Below are 18,539 nucleotides of genomic sequence, written 5' to 3'. Positions count from 1 at the left end.
TAAAGATGAGTGACATGAACTCAATTTGAACACCCCCCTGGTGGACGGCTACAGTATAGGTCACAAGTTGTGCATCCTCCATGTTAGTGGATGGGACATGGATGGGACCAATTTAAACAATTGAAATACATTTTTCCCAAAGATGGTTTGGTTCCCATTAAATTTGATTTAATAAAAATGTCCATTGATATAAAACAGGGTGAAAAAAACATGATTGACAACTGAGACTGACCTTAATGCCACTGCTCCCCCCCTCCCTCATCTGCACAAGATGGCAGCGTTCGTTTCTGTGATGTTCTGGCTTCATTCCTGAATATCGGGGTGAAAACTATGAGTACTGCGTTATTGTCGCATTGGTACTACAGTATAACATCACCACTCAGTAGTTATTATGACGTTTTTACTAAACAGACATGTCGATTTTTTAACATATCTGTAATGAGCTCCACTGCAAGAGGTTTCAGCTTCATTTCTGGATAGTGGGAGGAAGTTGAGAGCGTCATCCATCTTTACATACAGCCGAGGTGACTATAGCATATAAGCTTGTGAATAAAGTGAGGAAAACAGAGCACTAACAGCCTGTGGCTCAGAGTGGGAAAGTGTGTATATGTATAATGGGGTCACCACAGAAAACCCAGTAGAGGAAAAGACCTGCTGAGCACTTTCACACACATCTCTCACACACTGAGCGCTGGAGGTCCAATAACAGGCAAGGGGCAGAGGTGACGGGAGTATGAGATAGCTTAGCTCGTGGTATTAAAGGGCCAAGAGGTCTCGCTATGAGATGATTATCATCGGGCAGAGTGTGTTGATTAGTCCGGCCTCTCTGACCCACCGGGCCCGTCGGTTCAAATCCCCTCGCTCGGTTGTGAGAGGTTTCTAGGAACACGGAAAAACTCGCTCTCCTGATGCTGCAGCCGATGACCCGGGGAGGGCTGTGGAGGTGAGTGGAGAGCAGGGCTGAAACAGAGGGGTTGATGGGATACGTGTGGGGTTGTTGTTCTGGCGGGGCGGTTCGGTCTGAGCCCTCGGGCAGAGCGGTCGTGAGGGGGCGTGATAACTGAATGAGCGCCGGGCGTCCTGACAAACAGATTGTGTCACTGGCCGGTAATGTGCTGGAGCCAGTGTGGCCCTGGCTGGCTGGGGGGGGGGGGGGGGGGGGGGGATTAGGCTGACACAGCATCACGTTCACATCCCTGATCACTGCACACACACACACACATCCTGGAAAACAACCACCAGGGACACACACATTCAAACGGATGACATCAGCTTTCCCTTAATCTCTCAATGTCTCTGCCCTCTCGTTCTCTTTCCTCTTCTCCTTCGGCTCTCGTCCTTCCTGCCCGGCGTCGACTCTACGTGTCCGTGAGAAGCTTCTCTGTGGATTCAGGGGGAGAAGTGGAGGAGCTGCTGAGAAAATGAAACGGCCATCGTGCGTTTTTCTATGAAATTTCCTCTTTAGATTAAAGTTGCTCGGTGTAAACGCTCGCTCTGCTGCCGCCTGTCAGGAGTCTCCTCCTTTTCCTTCTTTCTTTGGTTGCTTCATTTCAACCTTCTCCCGCTGCTGCTTCTTCTTCTTCTTCTTCTTCTTCTTCTTCTTCTTCTTCTTCTTCTTCTTCTTCTTCTTCTTCTTCTTCTTCTGCAAACATGACGGCTTTGATTCCCGTGGAAGTCAAGATGCGGAGCAAAGCCAAAGGCGATCTCTTTCAGCAGGAATAGAGGGGAGGCTTGAGATGTGATGAAAGGAGCCATTCACATCTTCCCACGGGAGAGAGGAGCTCGCTCTGATTCTCAATGATAACAGATATCATGATGACATCCCAGTATAGGGGTAGGTTGTGTTTCTTTTTAACACAGTGTATATTTATATTAGCTGCGTGTGTGTGTGTGTGTGTGTGTGTGAGGGATCGGCCTACAAATACTTGATTTGAGTAACATCCCGAGCTGGACGCTGCCAAACTTCTAGGATTCATAACCACGTCTTGTTCCCGAGTGGGTTTGATCCTGCTCTTAATCAATATGGAGGGCTCTTTGCTGATCTGTCACTGTCACTTTAGCAGCGCTTTAAGTGGTTTCCTGCCGTGCACGGGCTTCAGAGGAGCACGTGCATGGAGCCGTGGGGCTTGATATTCACTCAGCATCACCAGATGAAGATGAATGTGTCATTACTGACCAATAACAGGACGATGAGATGTTTTCTATCCTCCTCCCTCCCGATTATTTTCATTACACTCAGAATAATGTGTTGATATTTGCTCAGTTGAAAAATGATGAGAATATCCGTCACAGTTTCATTAAGCTGCAGATGAACTCATTTCTTTGTGATGTGGGATTTACTGTTACACGACATTCGAAAGCAGCAAATCCTCGAAAGCCCAGAAGCTTGAATTCGTCAATATTGTGTATTTCTGCTTAATGTATCGATTTCAATAATCAACGCTGATTCATTTCCCTCTTGTTCATGGTCACAAGTTCATAGAGAATGTGTCTTTGCTTTGGAGTTATTGTTTAGACCATCTGTATTTATTGTTTGTATTTAATTAGGTAATTGAATGTTAGTGACACTATTGTGGAGAACTGCAATAACTAATATGGATCTGATTAATTTCTGCTTTGCAAGTGTTCTGAAACTTTGGCTATTGAGTATTTTCGAGTACCACATAGTGTTATTGCTGCACTTATCAGGCAGCAAGTTGTTGTCTATACTGCGAATTGACAAGCAACATGAAGCGGTTGCAAAGGAAAATATGCAAAGATGTTTTGCAGTGAACAAAACTCCAGAGACGCCATACTCGCAGGAAACACAAGTAAAAAATGATTTTTTACATCTAACCAGTGGTTCTCTTGTAATCTCCACTTTATCTTTGCTTGTTTGTCTCTTTAACATCCATAAAATTTAATTATTTAAAGGGCACTGTGGATGTGGTGGTGGAGGTTGTAGCTTTAAAATGCCGATAGATCCCCTCCAGAGTACATTACAGTTAAAACCCTTCTACACTGGCCGTAAAAAGCCCTCTGATAATATCTGGGTTGTGTCTTCAGTGTGGAAGAGGACGACTGACTCCCAGGTCGATTGACTCTGTGGTAGTTGTGGGTGGTTTATATTTTATATCAGCTACAGCTCCAATTAGTACTGACGTAAACATGACACTTTTTTCACCCCAATATCAACACTAGGATGTTTTTCACCAGTAGCTAGAAGCAAGTTCAGCAGCTGCACAACGCCTCTCTGGCCACTAGAGGGCTTCCAAGAGCACAAGAAATCTTGAGATGTTTGTCAGCGTTTGATCGTGATGACAGCGATTCCTGAAGCTCGCTGACACGTCGCCTTTTTCTGACTAGATTTCCATCAGGCTAAATATCTAGATGAGTTGGTGACAAATATGGACTATCAGAGTGCAGGACGGAGGGAAGGTTTGGAAACTAGCCATGGCGGTCGGGGGTTTAAACCTGCAAGACTCCCGATAACGAGAGGAACTCGTCCGAACAGAAAGGCAAACTCTTCCAATGTGAAGGAATTCAATTGCTATCTTTAACCGGATTTACGCAGAATGAATAAAAGCTGCACATACTCCAATTGTGTCGTAAAAAGATATTAGTATTCGGTCTGCAGCCCGTGTGCTTGTACCCATGTGTTTTTTGATCAGTAGAGGAGATTAAATCCTTCTGAAATACCGGCCTCCATGATTATTCTCCCACTCCTTTTTTCCCACCTCTTTATCTCTTTATCAGCCCTCTCCGCTCGTTCTCCCCTCCTCTCGTCTCCCGTTTAAGGGGGAGGATGCAGTCATCAATATCTGTGGCTGTGTTACAGGCGTTTCACCCAGCACCTCCTGGAGGGCAGAGCTATTAATGGAATTCAGGAGAGGACGGCTGAGGAGCAACAGGCAGGGAGTGTGTGGTTCAGTGCCTGGCTCTCTCCAATCCATGCCACATTACTGGCTGTCAATAATCCAGAGTCGCCTGAACTCGGATGAACCTGAAATCTCATCAATTCCTGGAGAAAGAAAATACGGACCTCTGGTCAAAAACTAACACTGAAGTTTTCTATCTGTTCTCTGCTGGCGAAGCAAATCATTCCCAGTCAATATGATTAAATTGCAACGTGGTGAAATTAACTTTTCATCGTAAGCGCAGTAAAAACAGCAGGCTCCTCTCCCGCCTCCTCCTCTCCTGCTCAATAGACTTTATTACCGTTTAAATGATATGTAATCACCGCTGATTAAGACGCTGCTCCTGATCATCGCTGGAAACTGTGAATAAGCGCATCCCCCCCCCACTCGCTGCTTGTCTGTGGAGACAAACTGCAGCGACAGCAGCTTTGGGTGACGAGCTGCAGCCGCTCGTTGTCCTCCCATCGGTCCGTTTGCCCACAGGCGGCAGGCCGGCGCTGAATGGAAAACTAATCCATCCCGCTGATGCAGGGGCATTACGGCTGCCCGTCACTTCCTAATTGGCTAATGGTGAGATTAGGGTGGTTACAATAGGCCGTGCTGACACTGTCTTGGCCAGTCATAACAGAGGGTTTAGGGTGAAAGGACAGGACCCGCGGGACACGCCCGACCTGGACCTTTGTTCACACTGGGCCATAATAACAGGGAGGCTGGAGGCTACATGTTCACCCTGATTAGTATTAATATAAATTCTTTTCAACACAGTGCATGGCCAGGTCTGATGCACCTGATGCACTGAGACCCTGTTGGTATTAACATCTGTCCTGAGAGACCTGCAGTTCTGCTATGATTTTACCTATTTAAGAAGAGTATCAATCATTACACAGGGGTCAGAGGTCGACAGCTGAACAGGTGGTCCTTCATATGTGGCCCAGTGGCAAAGTGCATCCTGGACCACTTCCTGTCGTGGATTGTGTAAGCAGATCGCCTTGGACAGATGTTAATACCAAGTCTGAACAGGGTATCAAACATACGTTTAGGGGAAATTCTGTCCTCGTCCCTTTCCTCAAAAGACAAACATGAATCCACCCAGATGCGTTTTGTGATTTCCAAACCCCACGGCACAGATGAGATGCAGCAGGGACCACGACTCAGTAGCCAGACGAAAATGCTGTTACCCTGCGAGTGTGACATTTGTCTGAGATGAAAGAAAACGAGGGAAGATGAAAAGAGAAGAGGCTCCAGCCCAGACGATGCAGGAGACAGATGAACAGACTGTGTCCTGCAGTCCGTCTCCTCACTGTGGATGAGACCTCAGACTACATACCCTACTCATAAGAGAATAAAATTAGTATTTCTTTAAGACATGCACTCAATTAATGGATAACAAGGCCTGTATCTTTATGTGTGTGTGTATCTGTTACAAAAAAAGATGGACACATTCATTCAGTGATGCCAACAAGCTGCCTAATGTTTATGTCCACCCAAAGCTACAGCAATAACAGTAAAATATATGCGATGCTCTGGCTGTTTAATTAATTTAAGTGTACGCACCAGATGTAAGTACAGGAGGAAGAACACTCACCTGTTGACAACACGGTGTTTAAAAGTCAAGATTCACTCTCATTTCTAACGAGCTCATTAATTCACCCGTCAGTCAAGCACACGTATGGAAACTTATCTTGTGTTATCTTTTAGAACTTGATTGTATTGAAATCAGATGTTTTTTAAATGAAAGTAAATTATTCATATTCATCATGGAACAAACAGTGACAGTGGTTTTGTTTTCTGATACCTTTCCTTTCCTTCCACGCTGTGAGGTAACTGTGTGTTAGCTGATTAGCTCGGATGCTCGCGCTATAATCGTTTCCTCCGGCTCTGCACACCCGCTCCGGCTCTGTCATGAATGCACAGTGGAATCTCTCTCCGCCTGCAGTTATCTCAGGTTCCATTAACACTCGTAGCATTCACTGTGCATCGTGCAAATTTGAGGCCAAACACAGAGGTCACGCGTTAATACGGTGTCTTTCATTCGTAGCTTCGAGCGACCGTATGTGAATGTGATCCGCGGGAGCAGTGTACGTTCTCCCGTGTATTGAAACCACTGCAGGTGTTAGGACCCGAGTGGTGCTCGGCTGCACTAGTGAGAGTTGTGCCGGTGGCCTGTGGTTGTGGAGTTGCATCGCGGCTCGAGGACGTACTGGAGAACGACAGGCTGCACGGCGCCACGAGAGCCTGGGCCCACGCTGCAGCTCAGGCTCCCTCATCCATTACAGTGCCTGTTCTGAACCTACCTGTTTGTAATGGGCTCTTCTCCCGGCCTGTGGTGAAGCTTCTGGAGCTGGAGATCAGAAGTGTTCCTTGTCATCATCCTCAAACAGCTCTACAACCTGCTGTCACTTTGTATTGTGTGTGTGCAGAGCGTTCTGCGGAGAAAAGGTATCACATACAATATTGTGCTCATCCTATCTGGTTTATCTGCACAAACTATTCAAAAGTTTGAATGATTGATTGGATGACTGTTTTTTCTCCCTACATAACATATTACACAGATAGACAGAGATTTGTGGACCAGTAGATAGAAGATGTGACGCCTCGTTCCAACTTTCCTCCTTTTCCATTCTCCGTCTCGTTCCTCGTCTCACGTCCCAGACACCAAACCTCAGTTTCCCACAAAGCTCCTATCAGGTGACAAATGTCCCGTTACTACATCTGTTCACTATTCGCTGCCACGACCTGTTTGTTTGCCTCCGTCGTCTTCGGGGACTCGGAGCAGCTGCAGTAAAGTGTAAAGGTGGATTTATTCTTCTGTTCGACGGTGCACGACGGGTTCTGCCGCAGACGCCTCGAGTGCGGGAACTGATTCATAGTCCGGCGTCTGACTTCATCTGTTTATAGCACCACAGCTCCGTGTTTATTGCCCCTCGTTCGGAGAGAGATTTTCATCTGTCTCGAAACAAGCCGGCGGCCGATCACGACCGTTTATCTGGAGAAGGGCGAGTTTGATGCGACGACTGAAAGAGGAAGCTGCGCCGCTGAAGGCCAAAGTGGCTTCCGCTGGTGTGTGTGTGTGTGGGGGGGGAATCTGTGGAGTCAGTTTGTCACATGTTTTATTTGCTCTGATTGGTAATTCAACCGCAACTTGTCAGGATTCTGTCCCTGTTGTAAACTTTTGAAGGACTTTTGATCTATCTTTGTGTTGATGGACTTTTTTTTTGTGGGGGGGGGGATTTATATCTTTAATGGCACCCAAACCCTTCCACCTCCCAGATGCTTTGGTGTCATGATGTCTGCTCAGGAAGGCCTTGCCCGCCAGCATCCTGACAGTGAGCGCCCCCTTCAGGACAGTCTACTGGGCCTCTAGACTGTATATTTAGAAGTTTGAAGTATGAACTTTCCCCCCCACGTTTCAGTTAATGTTCGAATGCCCATTAAATGTGACTTGCTTTGTCTCCAGCGTGCAAAGGCGTTACGTCTTCACCATAACTTCCCTGCATACAAATCCAGCTTTTTAATGAATATCATCGAGTTCATCTTGTGCGATCCGTCTCTCTCTCTCTCTCTCTCTCTCTCTCTCTCTCTCTCTCTCTTTTCGTCTCACGACTAAAGCAGGAGCTTAGACACGACGTCTGTTCACAAAGAACAACAGTGGCTATTTTTAGTGAGGAGCTTCCCACACTCCTGACTGGGCCCAAATCCAGAAACACACCTGAGGGGGTTTGAGAATCCCGGCTCCAGAAAGACTGGCACAATGATGGCTGCAGTGTTTAACCTTAATGAGTGTCCCAACCCTCAGTGATCAAGGAATTGTAAAGACAGATGATTATACCCCCCCACTTGAAACCTCCTAACATCATTAGACTGGTGCCTCGGAAAGGTTGCTACGCTTTGAAAATCTCTACAGGATCGTGACCCACATACAGAGGGTGGAAAATGGAGAATCGGCATTGTGGTTGCTTTCGATATTGTCACCCGAGAGAAGTCCTCACCAGAAGATGCTGCTAAATATAGTCCCGCAACATCAAAAGTCCTCTTTGAAATGTGTGTGTGTGTGTGTGCATGTGAGGGAGGCTAATCGGATGGGTACATAAGCCCCCATGCAGACAGACACAATCAAGAAGCTCTCCAGTGGAAGTGCGACACAAACGCGCACACTGACACATCCACTCGTGCAGTTGTTTATTCCTCCCAGTGTTCCCTGCTGCTCATTTGCTCTTTTAAACTGGTACAAATGAGTCTGACAGCAGGTTGCTGGTTGGGGTGCTGCAGCTCTGAAGGTCGGCAATAGTAAATCTGTGTTCAGAGGTTTGTGTGAACAACCAAAAAGAGCACAAGTGCCGCTCATCGGGCCTTTGTGGGTTTAGCGTCTCCACTCAAGGACCAATTAATCGGCGCATTGACGAGACAACATTGGAGGAGCTTGGCAAACGGCTTAATGTTCTCATTTGAAATCATTCTCTTTTCATTACATTGTCTGATGGCGTCTGGAGGAAGTTGAAACCATAACCTTGGAGAAGGGTTTGGATTTTTTTGTCGTTCACCCGAAAACATTTATATGTATATAGGATTTTTAAAACATTAAGAGTCGTTATATCTTGTTGATAGTTAGAGGAGAGTAATGAAAGGGAAAGGAAGGATGGAGAATCACAGTCAAGTGGAAACCAAGAGCATTACAGTTCATAGTCAGGAGCTTGAGCCTTAAATCAACAGTAAGAACTACAGGAGTGTTTTCAAACCCAAACTTTAGAATGAGTTTCGATTCGAGACGTGTTGCTGTTTATCCCCCCAAAAAAGTCCATAACAAGTATTTTCTGCAGCCAAGAAAAACTTTTCAAATGAACATGAACTCCTTCTGGCCCAGTGATGTGATTTCAACTTTATATAGACGTCGAACTACCGGGATGATTGAAATAAAAACATCTCAGATAAAACATTTGCTGGGACGGTGAGAGCAGCGCTGTCTAACCGATGCCTCTTCCCTCTCTATCCCCAACAGAAGACTGATATAAGAAAAGTTTAGGGTAGAGTTTGGGGTCTACGAGGATTTAACTAGTTTATTTGACATATTCTTCTTCCACGTCTTCCCAGAGTTGAGCCTGTCCTGAATTTGACTGATATCTGATATTTGAGTGTTTGGGTTTTTGTGCAGCTTGTGCAACCGATCAGAACATCATCTTCTATTCGCTTAAAGAGCAAGATGCACTTGAACCTTGATGAATTGCTATTATAACTAGAAAGCCACTTGCTCATTTATCTGCCCAAGGCCGAGCAAGTCCCTTTATGAAACCACTTGTAAATTCACTAAATGTGGATTTTTATTTGGAACACTCATAAATCTCAGTCCCATTAATGTGCCAGATGTTTTTCATTAAGTTCCATGAATTGTTTTCATTGAAATCAATGAAAATGTTTCAAATATCACAGTTAAAGATCCAGATCTGCTCCACAATGAAATGTATTCTTTCCTGACGTATAACACATCCTTCCACCAAGTTTCATGGTAATGCATCCAATAGTTTTTTGTGTAATCCTGCAAACAAACAAACAAACAAACAAACAAACAAACAACCACAGATTTTTTCCAAGTTACTTCACTGCAGAGGAGGCTGATCTTCTGTGAAACATGCGGTGGCTAAGTTTATAATGTATTACAACTTAATTAACCATAAAGGCAATTAAGAGAAAAACAAGACACAGACGTCCAACACCTTGGATTCTGGACGTGCTGTGTCCATCTGAAGCAAGCTGAGGCACTTAAATTACACTCGGTCCCTCTTTGCAAACTGTGTAATGAAACTTTTACGGGCATTTTTCCAGCCTCTGCAGTGATTGGTGTCTTTAAAACAGACCAATCCCACCACGCCGCCTCCCAGGGAGGATCGGGCGGCACAGTCGCTCCCCTGCTGACATTAAAACGCACAGATGGATCCTTTAAACGCTGCGGTGAGGCTCTAACAAGTGGGTTTCACGGGGCTCCTCCATTTACTGTGAACAGCCCCTCGCTCAGACGGGGAAACCTCGGGGGTGCAGTGCCTGCGTGGTGTCACAGCCGGGATCACTCTGAAACAGTCTAATTAGCGGCGAGGAAGTATTCAGGAAGTCATCTGCACCTCAGTGTAACGCTATAAACTGTTATTGTCCTACCAACTGGAGGACAGACGATGGCGGCGGGCGGAGAACTCGACGTTTTAATGCTGCTCTTAAAGTTGAGAATATTTTTCATTTCACTCTTGTGCTGCAGTCAGATGTCGGGGAGTCTTCATCAGGGCCGTCAGCTCCATGCAAATGGATTTGATTTCTCCTGTTGGCGTCCAAATTGCATCACTTAGCCCCTGAAATGGAAACACCCTCCTCTCTTCTCCCGGGAGAGCTACGCTACTCTGATATTTGGTCTCAGATGTGATAGACGGGAAAGGACAAAAGGAATAATGAGGGCATTTAATGAGTCAAGCAGGATCAACCTGTTGTAGATGTTTTTCCGATCACTTGGTCTCACACCGCGACGAGGAGGCGTCCACAGCTGCAGCAGCGGCTCTAACTCCTCTTCTCTTATCTCCTGCAGGCACAACCAGGCAGCCCAAGGAAGGAGAGGTCCCGGGGGTGGATTATAATTTCGTGACCATTGACCGGTTTATGGAACTGGAGAAAAGCGGAGCCCTGCTAGAGAGCGGAACGTATGAAGGTAAGGATTTAGCGAAGTGAGAGATTGTGGTCATTTCCTCTTTTAGCTGCTCTCAGACGTCCACGGAACTTTGGCCATTTTCCTGAACTTACAAAGACGCTCAGAAACTTTGAAAGACATCATGGCCTGCCTCTTACACTCTCTACCCAGACGCCACTTCTTCTTTTCCAGCTGTCGTGAACACGTCTGACTCCGACAGCCTCCTGCTGAGTTCTTCCTGTGTGAACTCCAGAGAATGTCATCACTCAATTTTTGAGATTTTGATATTTCAAAGCGTTTTCGTGTAATTTATGCATCAGTGTGGCACTCCAGGCATTTTCCTCTGTGTGTGTGTGTGACAGTGGTGTGGATGAGTGCTGAGACAGAGCTCATCACACTCACGCTCATACACACACACACAAGCACACACACGCACACGCATACCATCCATCTTTCAGCTTTGCGCGGACAAGAGCATCATCAGTCATGAAGGACTGAAAGGAATCTGTAAATTCTGAATGAAGAGAAGCCTGCACACACACACACACATACACACACACACACACACACACACACATACACACACACACGCACGCGCACACACACACACACACACTCAGTATCTTCATGTGCGCTCTCTGGGCTCAGTCCTTGAGTCTGAGCTGCAGTGGCTCTTTAGTCATCTAATCAAAACAAACAGACAGACACTCGCCCTCCTCTCTCTCTCTCTCTCTGGTCAGACGGCTCGGATTTTAAAGCACTCCAAAAAAGCTGCAGCTCTCGGTTCGCCCGGCCACCTCCAGCTCTCAGGAGACCTCCTGCCATTATACAGATAACACACACTGGAGCCTCTAACTTCCCTCTCTCCCACCTGAGTCCAGGTCTCTGTCGGCCCACCTCCCCCCTGCAGGAAGGAGGGAACTAAATTGCAGATGGCCGATTTAACGGACGGTAGCCAGGAGCAGTGTTAGATCCTCTCGCCGATGGGAGCCGCTCTCCACAGCGGGGGGGGGGGGGGGGGGGGTTTGAATTGCATTGTAAAGTGGGAGGAATGACAAAATCTGGAAGTATTTGATAAGTTTCCCGTGCAGATTAAAACATTATCAATTGTCCACCATCCTCTATTTTGGTCTAAATTAAAGATTGTATAAAAAATTGACTAAATCAGTAAAATAGAAATCGTTGCAGGGGCCTTTATGAAATTGACAAATGGGCTGGATCTGCCCTGTGCCCCTGTTGTCTGAGCTCCCAGAGTAAATTAGAAACTCAAATATAGTTGTTCAGCTCACGTGCCTCTGAAATCATTAAGAGCAACATCTGTGGCTGCTGCTTTCGGTGCCAGAAGGTTGATTGGATGTTTTTTCCTTGAACGTCTTTCTCCTCTCACTCAGAGTGTTATTGGGCAGAAAGATGAGGATCACTCTCACATGAACCCTGGAAGAAGACTAAAGCACTGCCCTCCACTTCACCTCCAATGTGCCAAGGGAGACTTTCATTTTTCTTTTCTTTTCTTTGTCACGACGAGTTTTATCCTCACGTGTACGAGACTCAGCGCAGCTCTCAGATGCAGCCACTTCAAAAAGGGCAGGTTTCTGTGGAGCTGCAGGTTATTTAAGTTCACACGAGGAGCATCATTTCCTTCTCGGAGGCAAATCTCCGGTCCGTTAAGGCTCCAGGATTTGTGTCTGCGGTCGGGGGGGGGGGGGCTCTAATCCTGACAGTCCCCGTAATCTTTTTACAGCTACTCTCCTTTATTTTTTATCGCTGCCTTCATGTTTTCCAGATTCGTGAACACGATTTTTCAGAAGGTCTTTCCAACGCAGAGGGAGACACCAGCTAGTGTTTTTTTTAAATCTTGGCTACTCCTCTTGTTCCCCTGCAGTTAATGTGGCAGTTTCCCTCCTAATGCTCAAACCCAGTGGGTTGAAATCATCTCTGAGGACTGTCACACGCGTCATCTTCTAATGTCTGATCGTTCGGTCACGGCCCGTTGAGTGGAGCTTTACCGCTCGTCTAATAGCAAACCTCACGTGACCCTCCAGACCTAAACTGTGGCTGCTGTCCTCCTCCTGGAAACCCGTCCTGTGCCGTGGCCAATCTTTGTGCCGACCACAAAGAGCCTCAGCTGTCTTTCAGGGCTCGGATTTGAGAAAAGCTCAGAGGCGAGTTGAGTCAGATCTATTTTCTGTTTCTAAAGAAGAACATCTCTCAGACTTCGGGGCCGACGTGATTCGACACCTCAGCCCTGCACTTGAAGAATCACAGTCTAGTGTTCGGCTTTGACGAGTGTCTTCTGCAGTTATTTCACTCGCTCTTTTCTTTACAAGCCTTGTCTTTCCTCCTAAAATCAAAGCGGAGTATATAACGTTTTTAGTCAAAGGATTGGTTCAGCCGATCACAAACTCCCACTTAATTCCATTACACATTTCACTGGCAACATTACACAGTATAAGACACAAAAGCCTGAAATGAAGCCAAGACGAATGCTGGTACGAAGTTTCACCCTGATCAAAAAACTAATTAAAACCAAACTTATTAGAACATTGAGTACATGGACGTTAATTATAGTGGTGAGAACTACATAAAAGAAGAGAACCCATGACAAAAATCTCTTAAGGTTCTTTTAGATATTCTTTTATTTAGTCCTTATCCCATCAATTAACATGGAGGAGGTAACTTATACTGCAGCCAGCCACAAGGGGGTGCTTGAGATGCTGTAACTTGCCTCTAAGGGGCTGTCTTGTCCTCCGTCTTTATTTGCAGTTTATGGTTTAGCCCATGTCCCATCCACTAACATGGTTGAGGCAGGGTTTATGACCCATACTGCAGCCAGTCACTAGGGGGCGATTATGCCATTTACTTGAGCTTGACATGTGCTTTGGCTTCATCTATAGGAGGCGTCATGTCGTCCATCTTTATCTTCAGTCTGTAGTTTGTTCCCTAAAAGATTTTAGTGACCCCTTAAAGAAAGGAGTGACCGTGACTAATGGAGGCTGTCGGAGGAACTTGGCTGCTGCCAGAAGACGAACTGAGAGACAGTGGAAAATCTACACAGAAGAGCGAGGAAGAAGCTGCTGACTCGGGGCCAAGTGGGAAAAAACTGCAGCTTTGTTGGCCCTGACCAACGACTCGAGTCTTAGAGGGAGATTCAGCGATTGTTCAAACCAAGCAGAGCAGAAATACGGATCCAGTGCATTGACTGAAGTGCAGACGCGAGGACAGACGAGTCTGCCAACGACAAATATCCGACGAACATCGGTGGAATTAGTGCATGAGGAGGAGGCGTGTGCTTGTGTGTGTCACTTTTTATTGCATCTCCCAACTTGTCAGTGTTGTAAGACATGATGTGAAGTGGAGACCACAGCCTGTGTGCTCACGGATCAACGGTCTGACATCATGGAGCACAGAACATGTTCTCCCTGCAGAGGCTACAGTGGTTTAATTTCATCCCTACGCTCCCACCCCTCTCATCGAGACTGTTCCTGCTCTGTCGGCTTCTTTGCTCTTCTTCTTTATTATATGGATGCAACTTGGGTTTATGGCCTACCCTGCAGTCAGTAGAGATGAGTTGGCTTCACTTTTGGGGAGCAGTCATGTCGTCCATCTTTAGATACAGTCTATGGTCTGTAGTGCTGCTTTAATTTAAATGCTAACATCTGGATGCTAATATGGTAAAATGATTGTTCACCATCTCAGTTTAGTGTCTTAACGCAAAGTACAGTTTATGCTAATTAGAATGAGAATATCAAATGCAATGGTGTCAATGTTTCACTCAGAACCAAAAACCTCCAACTCACTAGGCCTTCAAAGGAAAGATTGAGTCATTAAGGTCAATCCTCTGGAGACCATGAACATCTGCACGTCTCATGAAAATCCTTCCTGTATTTTCAGAGACAGACCAGCAGACAGACACCCCCCCACAGCCCTGACACGAGCACAGTATTAAATATAACATGTGTGTTCAGTACATAAAAATAACTTTGGTTTTAAATGTCTCCCCCGTCTCGCTCTTGTTCCAGATAACTTTTACGGGACCCCGAAGCCTCCGGCCGAGCCCAGCGCTCTGCTGCTCGATGTAACGGACCAGCTGCTGCCGGGCGCCAGACCCAGCTCCGAGGGCAAGAGGAAGCGGAACAAGTCGGTCAGCAACATGGAGAAGGCCAGCATCGAGCCCCCCGAGGAGGACGAGGAGGAGAGGCCAGTCGTCAACGGCAATGGCATCGCGGTCACCCCAGGTCAGCTCCCGACATCGAACCTCCACAGACACAGAGGCTCAGGTCTCGCTGTCAGGACGTCTAGGTTTGAGGTCAGGGTCAGAGCACCCGCCTCGGCTGGATCGGCCGCCTAGCAGCAGAGAGAGCAACATTGATTTCACACAAATGTCTTTGGGAAAAATAATTTAATGGCAGGTAATGACTTTTAAATGGGTTACAAGGATTTCTTTATGTGCAGTTTAATGGACGGATATGTAAAGTGTAAATTATAATTCACTCTCATAGTCGGTGATTACCTCTGCGATCCAAACTGTTTATGATTTAAAAAGCTTCGGTGCAGTCGCTCCCTGGTCAGTCGCTGGGTTTCATTATTAAACCCCAGATAGCCAGAGGGCGCACACACACACACACACACACACACACACACACACACACACACACACACACACACAAACACCACAGCAGCCTGCAGGCACTTCAACAATCAGACCTTTTTGTTAAGTGTTTATTTTACCAAACCAGCGTTCCCCTCCTTGTTCATTCTGAGAAATTTGCAGAAGTGACATTAAACACAAGTCTTTATATTATTATAACCTGCGTCTTTATATTATTATAATCACACATACACAAGCCCCCCCCCCCCCCCCCCCCCCCCCCGCGCACACAGAAACCCCTTTGAATGCATCCCATGATCACATGAAAGCAGAATAATAAATGGGGCATTATGAGTTTGATTTCTGCGATTCCAAATCCAAAACCATGCTTCGGTCCTGTGACTTTCTAAGCTGGTTTTTAGAGCCCGAGGACAGTGGAGTCTCTCGCTGCACGGCAACAGTCACAACACCAGGGAAAAAATCCAAAGCGTTCAGTTACTGATCCCAATCAGCCCCCGCAGTCACTTCTGCTTTAAACAGCTCTTCTTTTTTTTTTTTTTTTACGGGAACTGTGTGGCGTTTCGAGATGAGATTTTGGTTTTCCTATCGCAAGGACCTCAAACAAGGTAGGATCTGAATAATAATCACAAAGAAGTTTTAAAGATTCTAACTTAATATCCTGGATTTCTAAGACTAAAGACATAAAAGACAGATTTCTGAAGTAAATGACTGAATTAGTGATGATTTGAATCTACAATATACATGTTAAATGTCTAAAGCTGAAACAAAATGTTAGGTTTACGTAACAATCTAACAGTAACGACATTATCTACATATGACAACAACTTGCTTCTTGTTTTACAAAGTGATTTATGTGTTAAGAGTCCTGAAAGAGCTTTTTTATAACTTTAAAGAGGGAATGCCATAAATACAACATTTTTAAATGAAACCGCTTTAGGTGAAAATGTAATTGTAATCATCGTTTAGCATCTTTCTTTCTGTTTATAGAAAAGTAATAACATACTAATTCAATCAGAGGACATCCGCTTTAAAAAGATGCTATAAAATAAAATGACAAAAATGCATGAAATACAGTTAATAAAATTAGGTTTTAGGAAATTGTTTAACTTTTGCATTTGATGAAACAAATGTTCAAAACTGGACCTTTGATGAAACTGATGCTACATATGTTTGGGTTCAGACCTGAAAAGAGGTTTAAATTATCTCTATATCTCAAGGAATAAACTGTTATATAACATTGTATAAGTTAAATGTTAATCGACCTCTTTGGGTTTTTAGAGAGGTCGAGTTGTTTAAAGGCTTCACCTTTTAGTGAGTATATGAAAATCTATTTTATTAACTTAACCTTCGTTAAGGGAACCCAAACAGACGTCCTCAGGTTCCTTATTCCGAAGCGTTAACAGACCTAAAGGAGAACACTGCACCATTTAAGTCATTAAAATGGATTTAGGAAGATCTAGCGAGCCTGTATAAGGATTTAACAGCAGTGCAGTGTTTTATGAAGGGTTAAAAGTTCTGTAAAGTCTCCTGGAGCTTCCCCGTGTACATGTATGATCGTAATCTGAAGTAAGGCGGACGACCCTGACTGAATGTTTTGAAACTGATTCCTATCGGCAGCCTCCAGATGCTTGATACCTTCGGGCGCCGGGCAGCTCAGGGAACCATGTTGGGTGTTGGAGAGCCTCTCTGAGCTTGGCGGCGTGGGGGGGGGGGGTTGCGCCGACCAGGAGAGTTGAAGGGGAATCAATAGAGCACAGCGGGCTCTGTGATCTAAGCAGATAGCTGCTGCCTCACTCTTTCCCTCCGATAGATTATCTCTCAATCCCCAACTCTTATTTGTCCCCTCTCTACTTCCCTCCATCGACACACACTCTCTCCACCGAGATGTTTACACACTTGCCGTTTCTTACTCTTTCCTCCATCCACCGAATTGTTCCCACCCTTTAACGCGTTCGCACTGCGCCACAACTCAAACTAGGGCATCCGGCTTCTCTCTCAATGTCTGTTGTCTCCTCTTCTTTATTCATCCGTCTGTCTTATTACCCTCAATCATTCCCTTTCTTCCCGTCACCTCTCCTCCCCTTATTCCAAAAACTCTTTCCTTTATTTTCCTCCTGCCTCCTCCCTAAACCCCGACTTTCAATCAATCACTTCCCCCACCGTCCTGAATCAATCCTTCCTCGCTTCACCTCCCCAGTTATTGACGGCCCCTCACCCCCCCTCTCCTCCCTGAGTGATAATGACTCATCCTGTCCTGTTTGTCACCTCAGAGTCCAGTGAGCATGAGGACAAGAGCACAGACGCCTCAGGGGACATCGCCCCGCAGAACAGCCCAGCGGAGGCCTCCACCGAGACGCCCAAAGACGACGGCCAGTCGCCAAAGATCACGGTGCCCAAACTAGAGGAGAACGACGAGCTCGGGCCCCTGCCGGACAACTGGGAGATGGCGTACACGGAGAAAGGAGAAGTCTACTTCATAGAGTGAGTGGAAAGTTGTCATACGATGCATCGTCTCCTCCCTCAGACATACAAAACATTTACAACATTATAACTTAAGGTTTGGTTAAGATAGGGTGGGTAATAAAACCATGTAATTTTATCAATAGCAATATAAAAAAGATTAAATATATCAATATGTTTGTGTTGTGGAAACACAGAATTATAACATCATGGATTTTTTATAAAGCTTTATCCTTTAAGAGATTCAATAATGTGACTTTTATGGTGCTAATTATCGATATCAACTGATTTGAACATTTTAATCTTGATACTACTTTTTGCTGAATCACCCAGCCCCTGGTTAAAGTTATGTTAAAGGTAAAAAGGTATTTGCTTCACATGTGGGAAGTCATATTTTATCTGAAATTTTCTTCTGGGATTTATTCATTGAACACCTGAGTGACCACATTAGAGCCGTCATTAGGCAGCGGCAGACGAGGATTGGTGATGTCATGCTGCCAAACACATGTTGCTTGCTCATGTCTAGGCAGACTTTGAATCCCCCCCCCCCCGGCGCAGACAAATCACCATATGTCTCCCCCCCCCCCTCAAACGCTGAACCTTCACGCCATCCATCATCAAGCGCCATACGCAGCTAATTCAGGTAGCTGAATTTGCAGCTTTGAGATTCCTGTTTTTCTGGAGCCTAAGTGGTGCCGTGCCAAAGTGAACGCAGTTGCAAAGAGGAGGCTCGTCTTTGATTGGCTTCCACACGAGAGGAATTTGTTTACCTGCGGCCCCTTGAAGTGAGGCGGCTGTAGAGAGGGATAGAAGGGAGGGAGTGGCAGGTGGGAGAGAAAGAAAAGTGATAGTCGAGACAGTAATAAGAGAAGGTGAGAGGGGGGGACAAGAAAGAGGGAGAAGTGGATTGAGA

The 18,539-nt window shown here is 45.7% G+C and overlaps 1 protein-coding gene across 10 annotated transcripts in view; it reads left to right on the top strand.

The window, feature by feature from the left end:
- magi2a (membrane associated guanylate kinase, WW and PDZ domain containing 2a) overlaps positions 1-18,539 on the top strand; it is a 164,039-nt gene that overhangs the window by 91,989 nt on the left and 53,511 nt on the right. For all 10 annotated transcript variants that reach the window (XM_062383103.1, XM_062383101.1, XM_062383104.1 and 7 more), the window contains exons 3-5: positions 10,459-10,578; positions 14,577-14,792; positions 17,437-17,647. In XM_062383103.1, coding sequence (XP_062239087.1) covers positions 10,459-10,578; positions 14,577-14,792; positions 17,437-17,647 — 547 coding nt within the window. The remainder of the gene's footprint in view (positions 1-10,458; positions 10,579-14,576; positions 14,793-17,436; positions 17,648-18,539) is intronic.

Source organism: Platichthys flesus, chromosome 23, assembly GCF_949316205.1.
Source record: "Platichthys flesus chromosome 23, fPlaFle2.1, whole genome shotgun sequence".
NCBI classification, from domain to species: Eukaryota; Metazoa; Chordata; class Actinopteri; order Pleuronectiformes; family Pleuronectidae; genus Platichthys; species Platichthys flesus.
Note: the sequence above shows the minus strand (reverse complement) of the source record. Positions and strands in the feature narration are given on the sequence as shown.